Source organism: Gymnoscopelus braueri, assembly GCF_963280865.1.
Source record: "Gymnoscopelus braueri genome assembly, chromosome: 8".
NCBI classification, from domain to species: Eukaryota; Metazoa; Chordata; class Actinopteri; order Myctophiformes; family Myctophidae; genus Gymnoscopelus; species Gymnoscopelus braueri.
This window is the reverse complement of record NC_137609.1, coordinates 45,473,439-45,493,583: the sequence shown is the minus strand read 5'-3', so window position 1 is coordinate 45,493,583 and position 20,145 is coordinate 45,473,439. Positions and strand designations below refer to the sequence as shown.

Here is a 20,145-nt window from a genome sequence, read left to right as displayed (position 1 = left end):
AAATGTACTAAAACTGAAAATTTAACTATCACTAATAATAATAATAATAATAATAACCAGCTCAGTGGCCTTGTGGTTATAGAGCAGGGGTCTTCAACAGGGGGTCCGTGACCCCTAGGGGGTCCTCAGAGTTACTACAGGGGGGCCACCAAATCTTTGTGTGATATGATTTTTAAGTTTTACATTAACCACCTGAAACCTAGCAGCATCCCTATACTGAGGAGAACTTTGGCCAAAAATAGCCGATCTACAAGCTCTCGCAGCGCGAGGCGTTGTGAGCTTGTAGATCGGCTATTTTTGGCAAAGACGTTTGGTGTAGAGGGAAAAAAGAGCAGACCAAGTAAAAAAAACAAAAAGTTAATCTGAAACACAATTTTATACAATATAAAAGGGGGTCCCTGCTTCATCTCTCTCTCAGCTAGGGGGGTCCTTAGCCTGAAAACGTTGAAGACCCCCTGTTATAGAGTGTCCGCCCTGACATTGGGAGGTCGGGGGTTCAATCTCCCGGGCCGGGTCATACTGTACCAAAGACTATAAAAATGGGACCCAGTTCCTCCCTGCTTGGCACTCAGCATCAAGGGCCGTTTTCTTTTTTTTAAATAGTTTTTGTAAATTAAAAAAATACATATCATTTTTAAAGTCTATACACACACATATATATTAAAACAATGATGTATTTAACTTTGGAGAATAAAATATTTGCTGAAAAAGGTGAAAAAAAGGTGGAAAAGGTGGAAAAAATGTTTAAAAAGCGCGCGTGCGCAAGTCCCCCGCCCAACCCCAGCCCCCCTTGGAATAAATGACTTCCAGCGCGCCTGCGGACACCCGTTGGTTCCCAAGGCTACTTACCTACTTACTTCTAGTAGTAGTACTACTACAACTACTACTACTAATAATAATAATAACGAATATATTTAATTGTAATAGTACATGGAATTCAGACCGATTTCACTTGAAATTATCTAAAAAAAAACATGTGGAAAGCATACCGGTATAGTACCAGTAAAACCAGATCACGTACTTGGTTTTGCAGTAGGCCACCACACACACGATGCCCACCACCAACAGAGCCACGCAAATACCCGTGATTGTCAGGACCCGCTTCTGGTAGAGCTCCTCTGCCTCTGTGAACATTACACACACGCACACGCACACGCACACACACACACACACGCACACGCACACGCACACACACACACACACACACACACACACACACACACACACACACACACACACGCACACGCACACGCACACGCACACGCACACGCACACGCACACGCACACGCACACACACACACACGTGCATGCACGCAAACCACACGCACAAACAGTGAGAGAAGCAGCCAGGGAGAAAATAAGGTCAGTGTCTTGAAGTTTTCACATTCATATTTTAGTACGTTATATCTTCTAGTACAGTGATTCTCAGCCTTTTTCATTTCAAGGACCCCCCGTTTTGATATGTATTTCAAACATGCAGAGACAATTTATTTTATCTCTGGGACCCCAATCTACACTGTATCCTCAGGGTTCATTTAACAAATGGAACCAAATGGACCCTTACCGGGTCCATTTGACTCCTAGCTGTGAATCATTTAGCTGGGGGATCCCCTTGGAACCTCCTCAAGGACCCCCAGACCCCAGATTGAGAACCACTGTTCTAGTATGAAGGTTCCTTTGTCTTCCTCTTATGTCTGTATGTTTGGACAAGGACACTATAGTTGAGTAACGTCACAGATTTTTGAGATTATGCGATTGGAAGGGTGGTGCGTAAGGGAGATGGCAGTGTTATTATCAGAGGGGCCTAATAGTAGCAGCAGCACGTTTTGGTTGATTTCATCGGCATTCAGTAAGGAACGGCACAAACTTCACTTTGAGCACGACAGCGAAACGGCTAAGGGCAGCGCCATCTATAATTCCGTAATTGAGGATTATTATAATTCCATAATTATATTTACAAAAAAACCTAGAACTGAACATTGCTCGGAAACTGCAAAACACATGCGGTGCACGGCACGCAAATAAAACCAGCATGGTTTCAAAAAGAGTCGAAAAGCAGGACGGAATCTGCTACTCTCATTCGGCAGTTTCCCATGAAACGGAAACAGAGTCCCTCTGATTTTTTTCTATCCACAGCACAGAAGGCCTCGTCAACATGGCCATAATGCTGACAGACATAATTGGGGTATCTTAGTGTAAAGCGCCCTTTCACCCTGTCAACATCATTTTAATAATGACTTACAACACCTTTAATTTATCCAATTAAGTAAGTGAGAGAAGTTTTAGAACGACGGGATTGAAAACCTCTAGATCTGCTATTTTTGGTCCGCGACACCGTCAAAACCGGGATTCAGAGTATACCGAAAAGTATTTTTGTCTCCCTCGTGGAGAGTGAGTGAAGGAGTACATCGGTAGTCGGCGATAAATAATGTAGTAGCTGTGAATTGTGTACAAATCCTTCCGTCTGAGGAGGATGGACGGCCTCTCGCCTCGTTCACCTACAGTACGATTGGTGCACCGGAGAATGGACAATTTTCGGACACTATGACCAACAAGATTCGGTGCCTAAGTTGAATCGGTTCGCAAAATTCGCCGAATACCGACAGACTTTCAACAGCGTCGGGAATTGAAGATAACATCTGTAGAAGCGCTTTTGTGGACAAGGTGACAAAAAACAGGGGCCATCAGAGGAAGACAGAGGAAGTCTGTAGGTTCTAAATATAGCACTGCATGCTTCTTGCTACTTGAAGTATAAATCAAACCAGTAACACACAGATCTATTTATACAGACACTCACTCACACACACACACGCACATACGGCGCATACACGCACGTGCACGCTCGCGCGCGCACACACACACACACACACACACACACACACACACACACACACACACACACACACACACACGCACACACACAGTCTAAGTTATATTTAAACCATACTGATGTCAGGATGCAAGAAGGATGGGGCAAGGTCACAGATGAATAAAAAAGCGACAACAAGAGAGAAGCCTCGTAAAATAAAAAGGGAAAAGGAGGAGGAGGAGACGGACACTAAAAGCGTAAGATTGAGGGATCGGGATGGATGGGTGTTTAGAAGAGCAGAGGAGATGATGGAGGTTGTGGGTGGTGCTGGTGGTGGTGAAACGTAAACCTAGAATAGCATGCTTGTTACAGGGTTGGGAGAGGAGAACAGCGGTAAAGGAACATAAAAGGGCATGAAACTAAGCCTACTGTACAACACAGGGAAAATATGCCGGAGACACTGAGGGGGAAACAGTGGGTGTCCTGATTGCAGCTTTCATCCTTCCACTCAATTATTTATTTTAACCCATGGATTGACGACATTTTTTAATTTCAAAGACCCCCAGTTTGATATGCACGAGGCCTTAGACAACCATTTGATATGGTTTATATCTCTGGGACGGCAATCTACACTGTGAAAATCCTCAGTGTTAATTTAATACTGTACAAAACGGAATTTGGACACTCCCGGAGTTACACACCCGTGAGGGTCCGTTTGGTTACTACTATCAATCATTTAGACGGGGACCCCCTGGAACCCCCTCAAGGAGCCCTGGCGGTCCCCGGACGCCCCATTCGCAGAGGTAATTTCTTTTGTATGAGAGCTGCAGGCTGAAGACACCCATGTTAATGATCAATTGATGGAGGGAAGGGAAGGGGGGGAGGGGGTCAGTTGCATCGATCAAGACAAAGTTTTCACTCCAATGAGTTACTGTATGATTGACTGACAGATTGAATGGTTAATCAGGAGTCTATTGGATTTGTTTTGCGATTATGTTTTTTCCAGCACATTCCACGGACACTGGAGGGAAACGGAAACATGTCAGGATGAGGGACATCTACTTTAGTAGCTACGCGTTAAGACTGAGAATCAAAACGGATTGTTCCATACCCATAAATTCAATCCCAAGATGCTCTGCCATTGCAGAGGGAGGGTGACAGTTTGGAAGAGTAAACAAAAAAAAACAAAAAAAAGAGGAAAGAAAAGCACAGATTAAGTGAGAAGGACACCTTTCAAAGTACAGTTCAAAGACATGGGAAAGGTATAAAAATAGAACTGAGACGAAAAAAAAAAACACCGGGCGAGTCAATAACAGTCAGAACAATAAGATCAGTAGGACACGGTAGGACATGTTCAACGAGCACCTAGACATCCAGACAGCAGAGAACAGTCACAGCATGCAACGGCGACAACACACACGACAGATCGAATTACCCGAATTACCGAATTGCTCGACCATACACAATAAAGCCTTTTGTGCACACTCTCTGAGTTAAATTAACACTATGGATTATATTGTGTACGACTGTTAAGTAAACGCGTTTCTAGGGCAAAGGGCGAGTCTGGGTAAGCCTAATCTGGATTACTGTACGTGGAATATTGTTCGCAAAATGCTGGTACAGACACCGACCATAAGAGGTTTATTGAAATATATAAAGCTTTCTGTTAACGGTCGTGAATGAGTAACTCCGAATCAAATTCTGCTCAGTCGTCTAGATATTTCCGTCTGATATTTCCGTCTGCTGTACTGTATGCCTCAGCACAGTCCAGTGCTAATCTTGTGCTCAACATTATGTATGTGCAAAGATACTGTACTGTACTGGTATGTGTCCAGTGAAAGTGATTCTGATTCTGAAGACATGCATTATTTCTTAGTGATTTCACATTATTCTTTTATACACTAATTAACCAAACACATTTCCCCCTCTTATCTTGCTGCTTATAATTTGACGTGTGGCTGAGAACAATGCACCAGCTCAAATATATTTGAAAATACTTGGCAATAAACATTCCGATCACCTACAGGACATTATAGAACCAGAGTAAAAGTTCTGTGGAGAGTGGGGACCAATTCCTGTTCTCCCGTTCGCCTGATTTCTGGGTCAGTGCCAAAGTGTCGTGTGCTGTGCTGCTCGGACAAAAAGGACACTTTGTTGCCAGCCTCCTTGATCCCCAATAACTTCAATCACATGGAATTAACAGACCACGGCTCAATTTGAAAAACAACGCTCAATTTGAGGAGCTGCGTTAACCAAAAAAATACGTTTTGGAGGTGGATTCTGCCGCGTGTGGGAAAGGGAGGCCACAGGGAGATTGTGCCGACACAGCTGAGCCCATATCTCTGGCAGCTCGCTCGCTTTTACTTGGGTTGCAGCAAATCCCAGCTGTTGTTATGACAACATGCTCTTGTTAAGCCAAGCCCTTATGGCCGAGGAGCTGAGGCTGTTCTGTTCTCCCTGCACGGCCATCACTGATCTGGGGAATGGGAGACACCCTTCTAGGAGGTGGGGACTCGGAAAAATCTAAATGGGATTGATGGGGCTCTAGGGTGTGCGTGTGCGTGTGCGTGTGCGCGCGCGCGCGCGTGTGTGTGTGTGTGTGTGTGTGTGTGTGTGTGTGTGTGTGTTGAGTGTGTGTTGAGTGTGTGTTGAGTGTGTGTGTGTGTCTGTTTGCAGGTGCACGTGTGCTTTTTGGGGGGGGGGGGGGGGGGAGCTGTATGCTCTTTGAAACGTGTTTTACTGCCTCACCCTCCTCCAGAAAGAGGAAACTATCATTCATTGCAGCACCTCATTAAATTAAATTGAAATAAGCCATTACATTGGTTACGTGTGGTCTCTTGTGTTTTTCCATTCACATTTTTTTGTTTTTTTCCCCTGATCTTCTAATGTGTATGCCTTGCTGCAAAGCCCTTTGTAAACTGACTTAATAAAGTGCCATGTAAATAAAGTTTTACGATTTTTCTCCGATTTTTACGATTCACTGCTCTCGGGTTTTTATGATTGATGTGTCTTTACAAGAATTAAAACATTATGTTATTTGGATACAAATAGATCCGGCTCATCCTTGTTGAATGTCTGTGCATGTATACTGTAACCGTAGAAATGAAGGGCTTCTCTCTGCTGATGAACTGTAATCAATGCCCTCCTTGGAAAGGAAATACATCTACACTTCCAGGCTGAGCTCAAATCATCAACTATTGAGTTTTAACTGAATGTAACAAAAGGCAGCTCTCACACATATTTTGATCCTGAAGTCAAATTATCCATCTTAAAGGCCCGATTTGCAGGTCCAAGTCATACGTCTGCCCCAGTCTTGCATTCTGTATATTTATTTGAAACAGAAAGTCTGCTCGCATGATGTTGTGGAGCTCTGCATGCCACACGGTATGTCTATCTATCTAAACTTACACCATAATTTGTTTCAGTATGATACACTATAATTTGTTTCAGTACAATTGAAAGAATAACACCAATGTCCCTAATAGACTCAGACTAAGCTAAATTACACAGAATATACAGAGAGTAAAGCACTACAGGCAGCAGAAAGCAGATCTAATGGCAGGCTATGGGGTTTGACATGTTACGTTTAAAGCCTGATTTATGCGTGCCGTTGTTGCGCACCGAAAATAGACAATCTACAAGCTCACAACGGTGCGTGACACCGGGCGTGCAACTAAGTGTAAAGCAGGCTTTACTGGATCAAAACAACATGGACTTGCATGGACATGATGCCAACACATTGATGTTGTAATAAATCATGGGGCATTGCATGTTTTGACATATCTTTGCTAATTTAACAATGCTGTAAATATAATTGTTTTATATGCCTTCTAAAGACTTCAGAGCACCGTGTCCTAGCTAAGTGGAACCTCAAGTGTTTATCCGAAACAAGTCTGACCCTTGAATTTATGTTTTGTTAACGTCATTCTCTTTTGATTACAGTACATGTACTGCCCTTTGAAAGCCGCCCACCGCTAAATAAATACCATTAGCAGTTAACGTGAGAGTCATGTTAAAGTGTAAACACGAACAATGTAGTAACCTGGAGAGATGATAGCCTACAGAAACGATGATCCTACATTGTGTGGATACCATTCCAAAGCCAAATGCTTAAAGGCAACATCTGTCGCGCCATCGTTCTCCAGGATCCTTCCACTAATCTGGGTATAATTCTCTGGCTGATGGACATGTTTGCTGATGTTGCCAGTGTGGAATGGAGTAGGGCTGAAATCTTTTGCCCCGGGCTAGTGGAGCTGTTCAACACTGAACTCTAAGATAGTACATGAACCAGCGCTAATGAGCAAATATGACGTCTGTGAAAGCAGGTATAATATCTTTGCTGTGTGAACACAATTTCCCTGCTAATTGTAAAGCAATGCACGTTAAAGCACGATGCGTAGGTTGGTCTACATTAGTGAAAGCTAAGAAAAGGGGAATCAAGCCAATTGTGATTTCTCCTTTGTACAAGATTGAGGTCGAAGTGAGCTGCAGAAATTGCCCCTATTGTGGTGGTGGAAAAAGCCAGTGCATTCATTTGTGCCAGCTTGGCATATCCCTTATTAAGCGTGCAACCAATATAATGGCTCATAATTTATATAGCATAATATATTGATGAGAAAGTTCTGCACATGCAGTATTGTACTGTAGCACCTTGTGGGCCTATAACAGGCCACTCAAGCCTAAATAAAAAGTAAAAATGAATTGCCATTTTGGCTGTTGGTGGGCTTATTGCAAAATAATTAATGGTGGTGTAAGTGATATTTCTTTGGTTAAATATATCTATACCCCCATATTAATCATTGATATAGAGTGTGTGTGTTCAGTAACAGGGGTATACCCATCTCAATATCTCTTTAGCAAACATAAAATACCCCTTCTTTAGCTCGGCATAAAACTTTCATCCAATCAGGAGAGAGAACTCATTCACGATGCAGGATAAACGAGTGCAATTGGAAGTGATGAAACACATAAATGAGCTGACACAATAGGCTCTATGCACAGCAGCCATATTGGAAAGAAATTTGGCCTCTTCTTACTTCCGTTACCAATGACACTAATTAAGGCTCTCTTAAGGTTCCATTCTGGTCAAACGAGTCAGGGTGCTGATATTCTGTGCATGTTGGCTCACTGGAAATACTTGAGGGGGGTTCCAAATGGCCCCTTACGGGTGTGTAACTCTGAGAGTGTACAAATGGAACCAAATGGACCCGTAAGGGTCCATTTGGTTCCATTTGTACACTCTCAGAGTTATGGGGGTCCTTGCCAATTAAAAGGTTTGAGAACCACTGTGCTACACAAAATGGAACAGAGCCTTCATTAGTATCATTGGCAACACATGTGAAGGAAGTAAGGAAGAGGCCCAGTTTCCTTCCAATATGGCTGCTGTGCATAGAGCCTATAGACCATATTCACACGGCGGCCATATTGGAATTTAACATTGAAAGTGCCACCCCGTTGCCGTGGAAACCGGGGTGGCACTTCATTGACTTAATAGCAACATGGCCGCCGTGTGAATATGGTCTATAGAAGCAAGTGGAACAAAAGCTGATAAATGATCTTTGTCGGGTTCTCTCTCCTGACCGGATGAAATGTGTAACCCACCTGAAAATGTATCGTCTGTTTACCAAAGAGATGGAGAGACGGGGAGACCCCCTGTTACTGAGCACACACTCTATAGCAATGATTACTATTGGAATATAGAGCTTTAACCCTTTTTAAAAAATAAATCTTTTGTTTTAACAAAAAAATATCACTTACAGCACCTTTGATATGTGATGTGTTTAGTTAACAGCTAGTTTAATCAGCTAAGCTATAGCTCCATTAGACAGAATCAACAATTCACCTGACAAATGTAACATACTTTACACAGCAAACATCCTGAAAATGGACCCTTTCAGGGCAAACAATTAAAGAGGTGGTGCCATGGTTTTGCACTTTTTCTGTTTTTCATGTGTCTATGAGGTTGATAGAACTTCATTAAGCCCCCTGGTGGTGTTTTTATGGTGTTTTATGTCTTCTCTGACTATTTGGAGTTTCTTCCTGGAGGCTGAAACCTTGAGGGTCAAACGTGCCAATAGAGAAACAGCGCTTTAGTGACATCACAAAGCCATACCCTCCCCCTCATTATCATAACACAACAGGTGTGGGCATGAGGAGGAGGAGGGACTAGGACAGGTGGGTGGTGCTAAGGTGGTGGAGGAGGTGCTAAGGTGAGAACCAGGTATACTTAATGAACTGGAGGCGTGTCCACATAAAAAACAACATTTTAACACTTACTGTACACTTTTTTTTTGTTGAAAAAAATCCTTACATAATAATAATACCTTATGATCAGGTTTTAGGGTTGAAAAATATCATGGCACCCCATCTTTAACTCTCAAGTGTTAAATTAACACTCAGTATTGTGCTGTAAACCTATACATTAATGCTAGTAAGCTGATATCATGTTTGATTTTGGCATACGAATTTTGGCATAACAAAGTTGAAGGGTAAATTTAGCTCTGATAATGATGTACAGTGCCTGTTCAAAACATAGACACCTTACATTATTTCTGACCATTTTCCAAAGCATACATTTATTCTTTTGCAATTTAACATTGAGGTGCCCCACAATGCGACTGCGCCTGCGCACTAGACCTGTATTCCTCTGGCCAGATAAGAATGTCAGCTAAACGCCTAAGAATGTCAAATGTAAATGCAATCGATTAGGCTCGTCTTTCTGTGCACGGCTCAGCACTAATGGCGCCCATACACGACTTTTGCTCGAAGCTGATTGTATCAACCAAGCAGCGTTATTGCGTTAGTAAAAGGTGGGCTATTGAAGATGGATGCCTCATTAGACTACATTGTGACATGCAGCTTGACTTTTTATAGATGCAAAGCAACGTTTACTCTGTGTCAGAGAACGGGGCGCTGCGACTTCAAAATGCAGCTCGCCGCTTGTCGCGTATACGAGCTGAACTCCGCCGTGGGGGGTGCACACATGCAACACAGAGAACGTACGTACTACAAGATTACATGCAGGCCTAACATGTACACAGTAAAATCCTTAGTGTAAATTTACCCATCTGCAACTCTGAGTTAAATTACTCCACACTAGCTCACAGATAAATAAGTCATATACTATATACTATAAATACTATATATCAGAGTAACCAGGCACAAAACTAGAGTACTAGAGACTAACAAGAAAACCAACGCACGTCACTCTACATCCAGCATGCACTACACAAGACAGAGACAGAGTGACGGAAGTCTTAAAGAGAGTGACGGAAGGAGGAAATGGACATACGGTAGAAACTGGCCATAACGTAGGTTTGACAGCGATCACCAGTAAAGTCATTTGGACACCTGATGGAAAGAGAAAAGCCACAAAGAGAGAGAGAGAGAGAGAGAGAGAGAGAGAGAGAGGGGGGGGGAGAGGGAGAGGGAGAGAGAGAGAGGGGGGGAGAGAGGGGGAGTGTGGTGGTGAGAAAGAGAAGAGACAGAGAGAGCAAAAGTGGGTGGGTGGGTGGGGGTGTTGAGAGGAGAGAATATGTGCAGGAAATGGGGGGAGAGAGAGCGAGAGAGAGAGAGAGAGAGAGAGAGAGAGAGAGGCAGAGAAACACAGAATTAGATCAACAGCACAACAATGGACAGCAGAAGCAGAGTGTGTGTTCCCATGGTTGACACCATTGTGTAGTAGGTTGTGTGCAGAGCCCAGCTCACATTGCGTGCGTTGACCTGAGAAACAGAAAGACAAAAAGAGAGAGAGGCGAAAGAGAGTTTGGGGAGGGGGGGGGGGGGGTGGTGTCAGTGGACGAAGTCCATTAGCGTTATTCCAGTGACAACACTGTCTTTTTTGCCTCAGCTTCTGGTTGTCAGGTGAACATACTTTTGAAAGGTTTGGGCATGTACGACCGCAGCGGTTCGGTCTGTAAGCACCTTGGGCCGAAGTATCCGTCCGGACATCTGGAGAGGGGAGTAAGAGAAGTGTTGTGAAGAAAAAAAAGAAGAAAAAACAAACAAACAAACAAACAAACATAAAAGAAGTGAAGGAAAACAAAACAGCTAAACAAACATACATTTACAGCATAATTATGAATTTACTGGAATTACAAATGTGGTTGTAGACATTCTCCGAGGTCACAGTAAATCACCTAACCGTTTCAGGTGAGAGTAGGTAAACAAATTGGCAGGGTTAATAGGTCATTTCCGAGTACTTGTAAGAGGAGTGACCATTGTTAATCTGCTTATAGTGTGAAGTGAACCTGATGAGTTTGGACAAGAGCAGAGATGACAGCGAATACACAGTAAAAATCCTCGGGGTAGATTTATCCATTTGTAACTCTGAGTAATTAGAAATACACAGGAACCAAATGGCACCGTAAGGGCCCATTCCCAACACCGCACCAATGCAGCTAGTCGCAACTCCTTGCAACAAAACAGTTTTAAGGCCATGTCACGCCAATGCAACTCCTTGCAGCTGCCATTGCGGATAATGGTTGCGAGTAGTTGCAAGTAGTTGCATGTTGCAAGGAGTTGCATTGGTGTGGACTGGCCTTTACTTGTTCCATTCCTGTTGCATGAATTAACACTCCACATTTTTGTACAAGCATTAAACAGTATCAGATTCAAGATTCGGTGGGATTGAGGACGGTGCAGGCTGGGTAAAAGTGTTTCACCCTTGGTTTTACTTTAAAGTATTTTTAAAGTATTTTTAATGTGTGACATAAAGTCTTTCTGATTCTGATTTGACCATCTCTGATCAATATGGACACCTATTCACCTATTCGTCTAATGGCCATTGCCACAACCCTTTCGTGACCCCATTTCTACAATGTAGTTTCGTCCACTATAGTCTTATCATCTGTTCTCAACTCTTTCCTCTATAATAACTTCAGGATGTGTGGTTGGTCTGTTGGGGGGCAGGATTCACGAATGGGGATGGAAAGAATGGACGACTCCAAGGGCCTTGGGCCGAAAGAGGCCCTTAAAGTTTCCTTGGGCCATACACACACACACACACACACACACACAGCAAGAGATAGTTGAATATTGGCAATAGATCATAGATTTCATTGTTTATTAAATACGACTCTTGCCGTGTCCAATGTAAACGTCACTGGGTCCCCATATTACCAGCAGCTCCCCTGTTTAGGGGTACCAACATTCCACTCTTTCACTCAGGACTAACTGGAACACCAATTCAGTAAAAGGTCATTGCTCATGATTTATGAGATTTACATAATGCCTCCCTGGAGTGTTATGTTATTCCATACAAAATTACTCAGAGTGAGTGATGTGTTTAGCTGGGAAATACCACTACCAAGGTGAGGGGAAAGCTTTCCAGAGAGATTAGGGTTAATACGGTGCCCTAAATTATAAAAATATCAGATGCGTATCAGATATCAAGCATGGGTATTCAGAGTGGTATGGGCTTTCATTTCTCGTCATACGAAAACAAAGGTATTTTGTAATTGAACAAAATCCCAATGAGGCATTTGAAAGTTAAACTGCACGCGGGGCATGGAATGCAGGAATTTGTAATATAATACAATAAATTCCAACATTAACTTTTTTTTCTTTTTCGGTCAAGCCCCTTTTCTAACATGGAGCATAACTTATGTTCGTATGGGGCTTTGGGGAGAAGGGAGGCCTTGGAGGGAGAGAGCTGAACTGAAACATCCATGCTGGTGGAAGCTCCCAAAGTACTGGGCTGAATATATTTCTGTGTGTGGAGTGGAGGGCTGCTGTCTTGCCTTGTGAAATTCCTTCTCTTTGAAATCCCCTTTGAATGAGTAATGCTGTCTTGTAGAATGTATAACATGCTGACTGACTCAAGTTGAAAATAAAAATGATATAAAACTTCAAGCTGTATACGTAGCTACACGAAGTGATGAGTCCAGGGTTCAGGCCTGTAATAGGAGTGTTGAACGTTTATGGCATTAAATGATCGAGTTCTGCAAGGGACTGTTCCAGTTTTCATATTGGCACTACACTGTACGTCTAGATTTCCTTCTCCTCTATCCATGGTTCTAACTATAAATTTGGTATGCATGCTTCAAACACTGGTCCCAACTTGAATTCTCACTTTCATACTGATCTTATCGTGTCAATCTGAGGTTATCTGTACCAATCGCAACCCGATGTTGAGCAACGACAAACACTCAGCCATGTTGATGTGGCCCAATTCTTAGAAGGTAGAAATGGAAAAAAAATGTTTTGGCTAAAACAAAACACTATTTTTTTTGTTTAGCGCTCTATATTCTGAGAGCAATCGTTGCTATAGAGTATTTGTTCAGTAACAGGGATCTCCTCGTCACTCCAGCTCTTTAATAAACAGAAAACTACATGTTCAGGTGGGTTGTCAATTTCAGCCAATCAGGAGAGAGTATACCCATGCAAATTTTTGCTGGGGTCCACCCTGGAACACCAAGGGCCCCCATGCGGTTTCCCAGACCCCACTTTGAGATCCGGTGCTCCGTTGTAAAGTGAAGGAGCCCGGGCTTGAGAACAGGGCTGGCTTGTCTTGCAGGACTTGTTCAGTGAGAGCGTAATACCTGCTGAAGCCTGGCCTATATCGAATGAGATGGCTTGGGGGCAACAAATCCCCCCAGGCCTTCACTGCATTATCCAACTCCTCTGGACCCGTGCCCCGGCCGTGAGTGAATTAGCTGCAGCAATTGAGTTATTGCTCCCTCCAATTTGTACACAGCTTATAGAGGGGCTGTTGCAGGCATGTCCTCATTGTTTGTTGAATGCTGTTCCTCAGGCCGGCTGAATGCACATAAGGCCCGGGCCGATGTATGTAACTGCTCTATAGGGGCCACCAGCAGACGCATGGAATATGATGACATGTGCCCGTAATGGACCAGGGTATATACGACAGTATGTTCAACAATAGCAAAACAACAAAAACACACGAGCTTGTGTCATAAATTCGTATAGTGTGCTGTGACAGTTCCATAATTTAAATAGTACAGCAACAGCCAGTAGCCTAATGAATTTTGCATTTCCCTTCCAAAAATAATTCCTTCCCTGATTCAATGTATTTATGTAAATTGACTCATGTTATCTCAAAGGAAATGTTCGGAGCTGAGAGCAGTTAGAGCTCTTACATTTAACACACTAAGATTCTAGTTCTAAATCTACATCATTCATGTTTTACAAAAAAGAAAAAATCTAATTATTTTCTTTCATATTGTTAAACTGCCATTTCAACTGACAACTAGAAAGGGGTGCTCCGCGGAGTGTATAACTCCACCAGGCTGGGTTGCCTACCCAGGGCTGTGTAAATCGTGGGTTGCGGCTGTCAGGACCCGAGGAAGATGCGGGGTATAAATTGTGTTTCTACAACATACGGTTGAACAATTTGCATTCGTGGTGCCCCCTGTGGGCAGAAGTGAAAGCTCTTCGCAAGTGCGGTCTTTAGAGTCCCCTCAACATGTGATTCTAATTTGGGGTTGATTGGATGTTGCGTTCATGGGCTCCTCCCAGGCTCCCACTAAATTTGGAAACCAATTAAAAGCCAACAGTATGGAAAATGTTGTCACGTGACTCCCAAGATCATGTCTATCTAATTTGTATCACTTGTGGCGCCCCTTATGAGTCTAAATGAAATCACTTTTGGCTTTGCGCTGTTTGAGGCACCTCAATATCTGACTCAAATTTGGGGTTGATCGGACGATAAAATAGTCCTGTCCCACAGACTTTGGGAGCCAATTATAGCGAAACGGTATTTGAACAGTTTGTATGATACATATTTATGACTCCATAGATAATGTTTAGTGATTTGTGAACATTTTTGAAAAATCTGTAGGAGTAGCAGCAAAATGTGTGTTTTGAAAATAATGCAAAATAATGGTGGATAATCTCGTTAGGCGAAAAAGTAAGTAGCATTAATGATCCAAGGAATCTATAGGGACAAAGACATTTTGATTGTACGACCTATGGTTCAAAAGTTATAGGGCAAAAAGTAAAGCTGGCTGGTATAATAGCACAGGCCGATTTGAAAGGGTGGAGTCAGTGTCTTCCTTGACCTACTGCATGAAAAGTCTGATGCTGACTCGTCCAGCAAACCGCTGGACGAGTCAGGAGATTAGCTGCGCACACACAGACAAACACAGCCATGCACACACAGTGTGCATGTGTGCATTTGTGCATGCATGCGTGCTTGCGTTTGTGCATGACACGCACACGCACACGCACACACACACACACACACACACACACACACACACACACACACACACACACACACTTGCAGAGATGATGAGATACAGAAAATGTTTCATGACACTTGGCATGAGACAATCTGTTGGATATTGATTGATGAGTCAGTTTACTGTAAGTTGCTCATAAAACATTTCAATGTATGTGTGTGTGTGAATGGCCTACATTGAATGTTTCCACTCTATTGTGACACTCTTTCGACGTCACACACTAAAAGCATTTACATAACATGAAAGTTTGCTGGAAAAACGTGATCCTGAGCAGTCGACATGCGTGGTCCTCCGCTGAGCACTAGAGATATGGGGCCTGATCTCCTTTTTCCAAGGGCCTTGAATGTAAGCAGTGATTCTATTTACCTCATTGGGGGCCTCTAACAGGCATAAATATTTGCTCACCACTAAACCAGTGACTCATGACATTTTGAAAGGCCTTTAAATGGGTACGCTTCCTGTACACTAAACATGACTAAAAAGGATGAGCACGTCACCATCTCCTCTCTTATCAGCATTGGAAATGTCCACAAAAGGTGAGTGATGACACATTGCGGCCTCTTTTATTTGAGTATAAACACTGCTTTCAGCTGGAGGACCGGATAATCTGGGCGTGGACGGGTGTGCTAGGAGGGGGAACATCGTCATGAAATTAGCTTTCATTCAGATCCAAGAAACTTGAGTGCGGTACACTTGCTGCACCCAGGGGCATCATTTGGGGGTCCCTGAGGACGGCAATTGCCACCCCTTGACGTTCGCGTTTAAGCTCAAATCATGTTATTTTATGCATTATTGTTCCACCTCCGAACGTTGTTTTCTGTTGCAGATTAATCTGATTTTAGATCTGCGCTGAGTACATCTCAATCCACGGCCATCGATCTAAACTGTATGTGACGTGAAACACATGTTATAAACACATTTTCTTGTCTGCAATCAAACGTTCATTAACCACTTGCAAAGTGACGTCATTCATCATAGGCAAACATTTTCAAAAATTATTGTATGAAAAAAAAAGAATAGCCGATCTACAAGCTCACAAGAATACCGATCTACAAGCTCACAACGTGTCGCGATGCGACGCGTTGTGAGCTTGTAGATCGGCTATTTTTTAAATAGGACTTAAGTTGGCACTTTTTTGCCACCCTCTATTTTTTTCCTGAAATGATGCGTCTGACTACACAGTGGTGACATTCCTGACCTCTGACAAAAACGGCAAAAAAAAGTTTCATCAATGTTGTGATGTGTGAAGCCTTAGAAATGTAACGGAGGAGGTCACTCACTTGCAGGAGAGCTGATTTATACCATGTATGAAGTAACAGTCGCCGCCGTTCACACAGTAGGCCTTTTCTGTTTCATTGCATTTTCCGGCATGGCCTGAGCCTGGAGATGGCGTTGTGGTGGTTACTGAGGAAGACAGAGAGAGAAAACAAAACACAAACACACGTTGAGATGAGAGGGTTTATACAGGTTCATCAAATTCAAAATCAACTTCAAGTTCATTTTCACTGAAGGCATGTAATCAGAGTTTTTAGTTATAGTACAGTTTTTTGTACTATATATATATATATATATATACACGTACAGTAGGCCTATATATTATACTGTATGACTTGAATTCAAATTCAAGAACAATGTATCTAAGGAGTTCCATCACCTAGTCAAATAAAAAACCCTGTAGGATAAGACGAGTGCGTCACACTCAACTGTACTTGACCACATGATGTAACACGTGTTGCAATGATGAACCCATGAAGGCTAGTTTTTGGAATCATCCGAATATCAAAACACAAGACATCTTGATTTACAGAAGCAGTGATACACAGAGTCTTAGTTTAACTACCAAGGGAGAATCACTCATCTTCCATTTGTATTTCTCATCAGCAGAATCCACCTGCGTCTTCGCGAGTCTGCTCCCTTATATTATACACTTTGTACACTCACGAGTCCTCTCGGTTTTCCATCCACAAAGCTAATTGTGTCTCTCAGCAGTGTTGACACTATCTCAAGAAGTTTCTATGAGCAAAGATAAATATTTCCCTGACATAGCGTAGGAGTTGTATACGCGATGACTCAGGTCCTTGGAATGGGCCTAAAATGTCATGTAACTACACTTAATCCCCCAGACTGAATACATATAATATGTTTTGGGATGAGGCCCTGCTTATCAGGAGGAAAACAGGGCAGTCTGAGGGAGGTGGGGTGCTGAGAGAGGCAGGATTAGGCTGTAGAAAAGGAGAGGAGATGGAGGATACTTCATATAGGATTCGTATTGAGAGGTTGATTGATCGTAGACCTGTAATACCTGCAGCCTCGTATCGGCCTCTCTCTCCAGGGTGTGACAGCTCACTGGAGTGTATCCAAGCATTCCCACACTGACTCCGGGTCGTTTAGTCGACTATTACATTACAATATACCAAAGCACGGTGTCCCCAAAGATTGGACCGTTTTCCTTTTGTGAATGAGAAAGGTTGTGATGTTGTTCACTATAAATCCATTCCTCACGGTTGAGGAAGATACTTAACCCGTTAAATCCGAGAACGCATCTACAAAATGTCTTCTAGATCCTAACAGGTTTCTGACAAACGTATGTTTTGCTATATCAGTATGTCAGTGGTGCTCCCCCAAAATGATATGTGTTTGGCCGTGGACCCCATCTCAAAATATTTTGTTCCAGGGACCCCCCGAAGCAAAGATTTGAGTTACACATTTTCGCTTTAAAAATATATATTTTTTAAGATTTGCAAAAATAAAAATCTAAAATGACACAGATGCGTTCCCAGATTGAATGGGTTAAACACTATATTTTCAGTTGACCCCCAGGGGTCTATACTCTGCCAGGGCTCTAATATTACATTGTTTCCTGTATTCCAAAAGTCTTAGACAATAAAAATCTCACAAGCTCACAACAACACGTTGTGACACAAAGTGTTGTTGTGAGCTTGTAGATCTACTATTTTCACCCAACATTCACCCCAGAAAAGCTACTGTAGGGTTCATATGATTAAACTAGTGCCTCTGATGAAAGAAAAGAGAAAAAATAAATACCGGTTATCAAATTCAAGAGTACGATAATAATGGCTGAGCTCAAACAATAAAAGATAGAGCCTGGGGCAGCAGTGGCTCAGGAGCAGTGTTGGGCAAGTTACTTTTGAAAAGTAACTAGTTATAGTTATAGTTACTGCTCTCAAAAAGTTAATTTAGTTACTTTACTAGTTACTAAATTATAAAATTAACTAGTTACTAGTTACTTTACTTATTATGTTGTAATATTCATGTTATACATTCAATACTATGTACTTAAATATAAAGAAAGATGGTCTGTTGACTTATGGTACAAACCAGAACTAAGAACATATCGTCTTATTGAGAATAATTATGGTCCTGAACCTTAAGTCATACAAAATGTATCCAAAGGTCAAAGATCATTTTGTGCACAGTATACATTCTGGGACCTTACCATTAGGGGAAAAAATGTATAGCAAACATTGTGAAAATAGCTGATCTACAGGCTCAAAATGCACCGTGATGCGATGCGTTGTGGGCCTGTACATCCGTTATTTTTGCTATTCGTCGTACAACAAAAGTATTTAAGCGGTTGCAGGATTCACCCATTTTCAACTTATCTTCATATAACTGGCCCTCACTAACGTTCATTATCAGATGGCACTATTGTTGTCTAGTCGCTCTGTGTCCCAGAGGAGGGCTGTGAACAGTAGACAGAACCCTGCCTCCCAGTGGCATCATCGCTACAGAGGTTTGGTCATTTCAAACAAGATTTCAATTTTCATTGTTTGTTTCCACAACTCTCCTCTGAGACACAGACCAAATAGACAGAAATGGCACCATCTTAAACTGAGCATTAGTGAGGACCAATTATATGAAGATAGGTTGAAAATGGGTGAAGTAGTCCTTTAATGTGTTGCTGAATTAAGGACAGAGGGAAAGACTGCCCTCATTTCAACTATGTGGTGAGATTAGAATGACTAGCAGGTGGGTATTTTAGTTTGAAAAGAGCTGCTTCAAAAGGTCATGCCTCTTCCCTTGATATATGCCCTTTAATGGCAAACATCAACTAAAAGGGAAACACTCACGCTGTTGATGTGCATTTCAATTTATTGTTGATGATCATCATAGTATATAGAATCAACCAGTGGTAGAAAGTACATTTACTCAAGTACTGTACTTAAGCACAATTTTGAAGTACTTTTACTTGACTTGAGTACTTCTGTTTTTAATTCTACATCTACAGTATATCTCAGAGGCAAATCTTTTGCTAATTTGCAAGCCTTCCTGTGTCCTTACTTTAAGAGGCGTTTGAACATTATAATAACATCAATAGCTCGATAAGACCTTGGGCTAGTTTTGCTTTGTTTGCGAAATAGGAATAGGACTCCTGTGGGGATATTTGAGGCTGAATGTGAGACCCTCCCATGACCCAGCAAAACTTGAATAGGGCAAGTTTTGGATTCCCATCCAGGCCTGTTGGTCACATCTATCTACAGCAGGTATCATTCTGTCTGACAGGGGCAAAGTCAAAGAAAAGCGCCATGCCTCTTTATCACTGTCAAGAACATCTGTAGTTCTCGTTCTCTGGTGAAATGTCGGTGTGCACAAGAGCGTGTGGAATTCAACAACTACTGCATTCTGGACACGGCTTGGGAGTTAACTTCAGACCCAAAACGGGAGCACCCAGGTTTTTATTTGGTTTTGTGGTGCTGGGCAGCTAACTGGTTACAGGTGGGAGTCCTATTGTCAGTTGTGGAAAGTACATGTACATGTACTCAAGTACTGTACTTAAGTAAAACATGTTTTAACTTTACTAACCATTTTCAACTCCAATCAATTATTTGAAAACTTTAGTTACTACAGATTTGGATCATTGTTACAAAACGTCACCTTGCTAAACTAATGGCCTGTCAGTTATGTAACATAAGAGATTTAAATAGGTTTAAATAGGATTAAATTTGACTTACTGTATGCCAAATGATTTACTGATTTAGGCAATTTCTTACATTATTTTTGTCACAAACAAAGTCTAAGTCACAAAACCATGTGACACACATTGCTTATTTTGGCCTAAGTCACACTAGGGAGATAGGCAATTATACTAAAAGGGGAGGGAACAGCAAGATC

The 20,145-nt window shown here is 42.2% G+C and overlaps 1 protein-coding gene and 1 long non-coding RNA gene across 4 annotated transcripts in view; one reads left to right on the top strand and one right to left on the bottom strand.

The window, feature by feature from the left end:
- Positions 1–20,145, top strand: part of LOC308089742 — a 376,982-nt gene that overhangs the window by 126,621 nt on the left and 230,216 nt on the right. The window lies entirely within an intron of this gene.
- nrg2a (neuregulin 2a) overlaps positions 1–20,145 on the bottom strand; it is a 106,954-nt gene that overhangs the window by 10,437 nt on the left and 76,372 nt on the right. Inside the window, exons 4-7 of one of the 3 annotated variants that reach the window (XM_080434626.1) lie at positions 16,293–16,416; positions 10,101–10,159; positions 3,921–3,944; positions 1,022–1,124 (exon numbers count right to left, since the gene is read on the bottom strand). In XM_080434626.1, coding sequence (XP_080290752.1) covers positions 1,022–1,124; positions 3,921–3,944; positions 10,101–10,159; positions 16,293–16,416 — 310 coding nt within the window. Of the gene's footprint in view, positions 1–1,021; positions 1,125–3,920; positions 3,945–10,100; positions 10,160–10,682; positions 10,760–16,292; positions 16,417–20,145 lie in introns of all 3 variants that reach the window. The other 2 variants (XM_080434628.1, XM_080434627.1) reach the window with 2 other exon arrangements.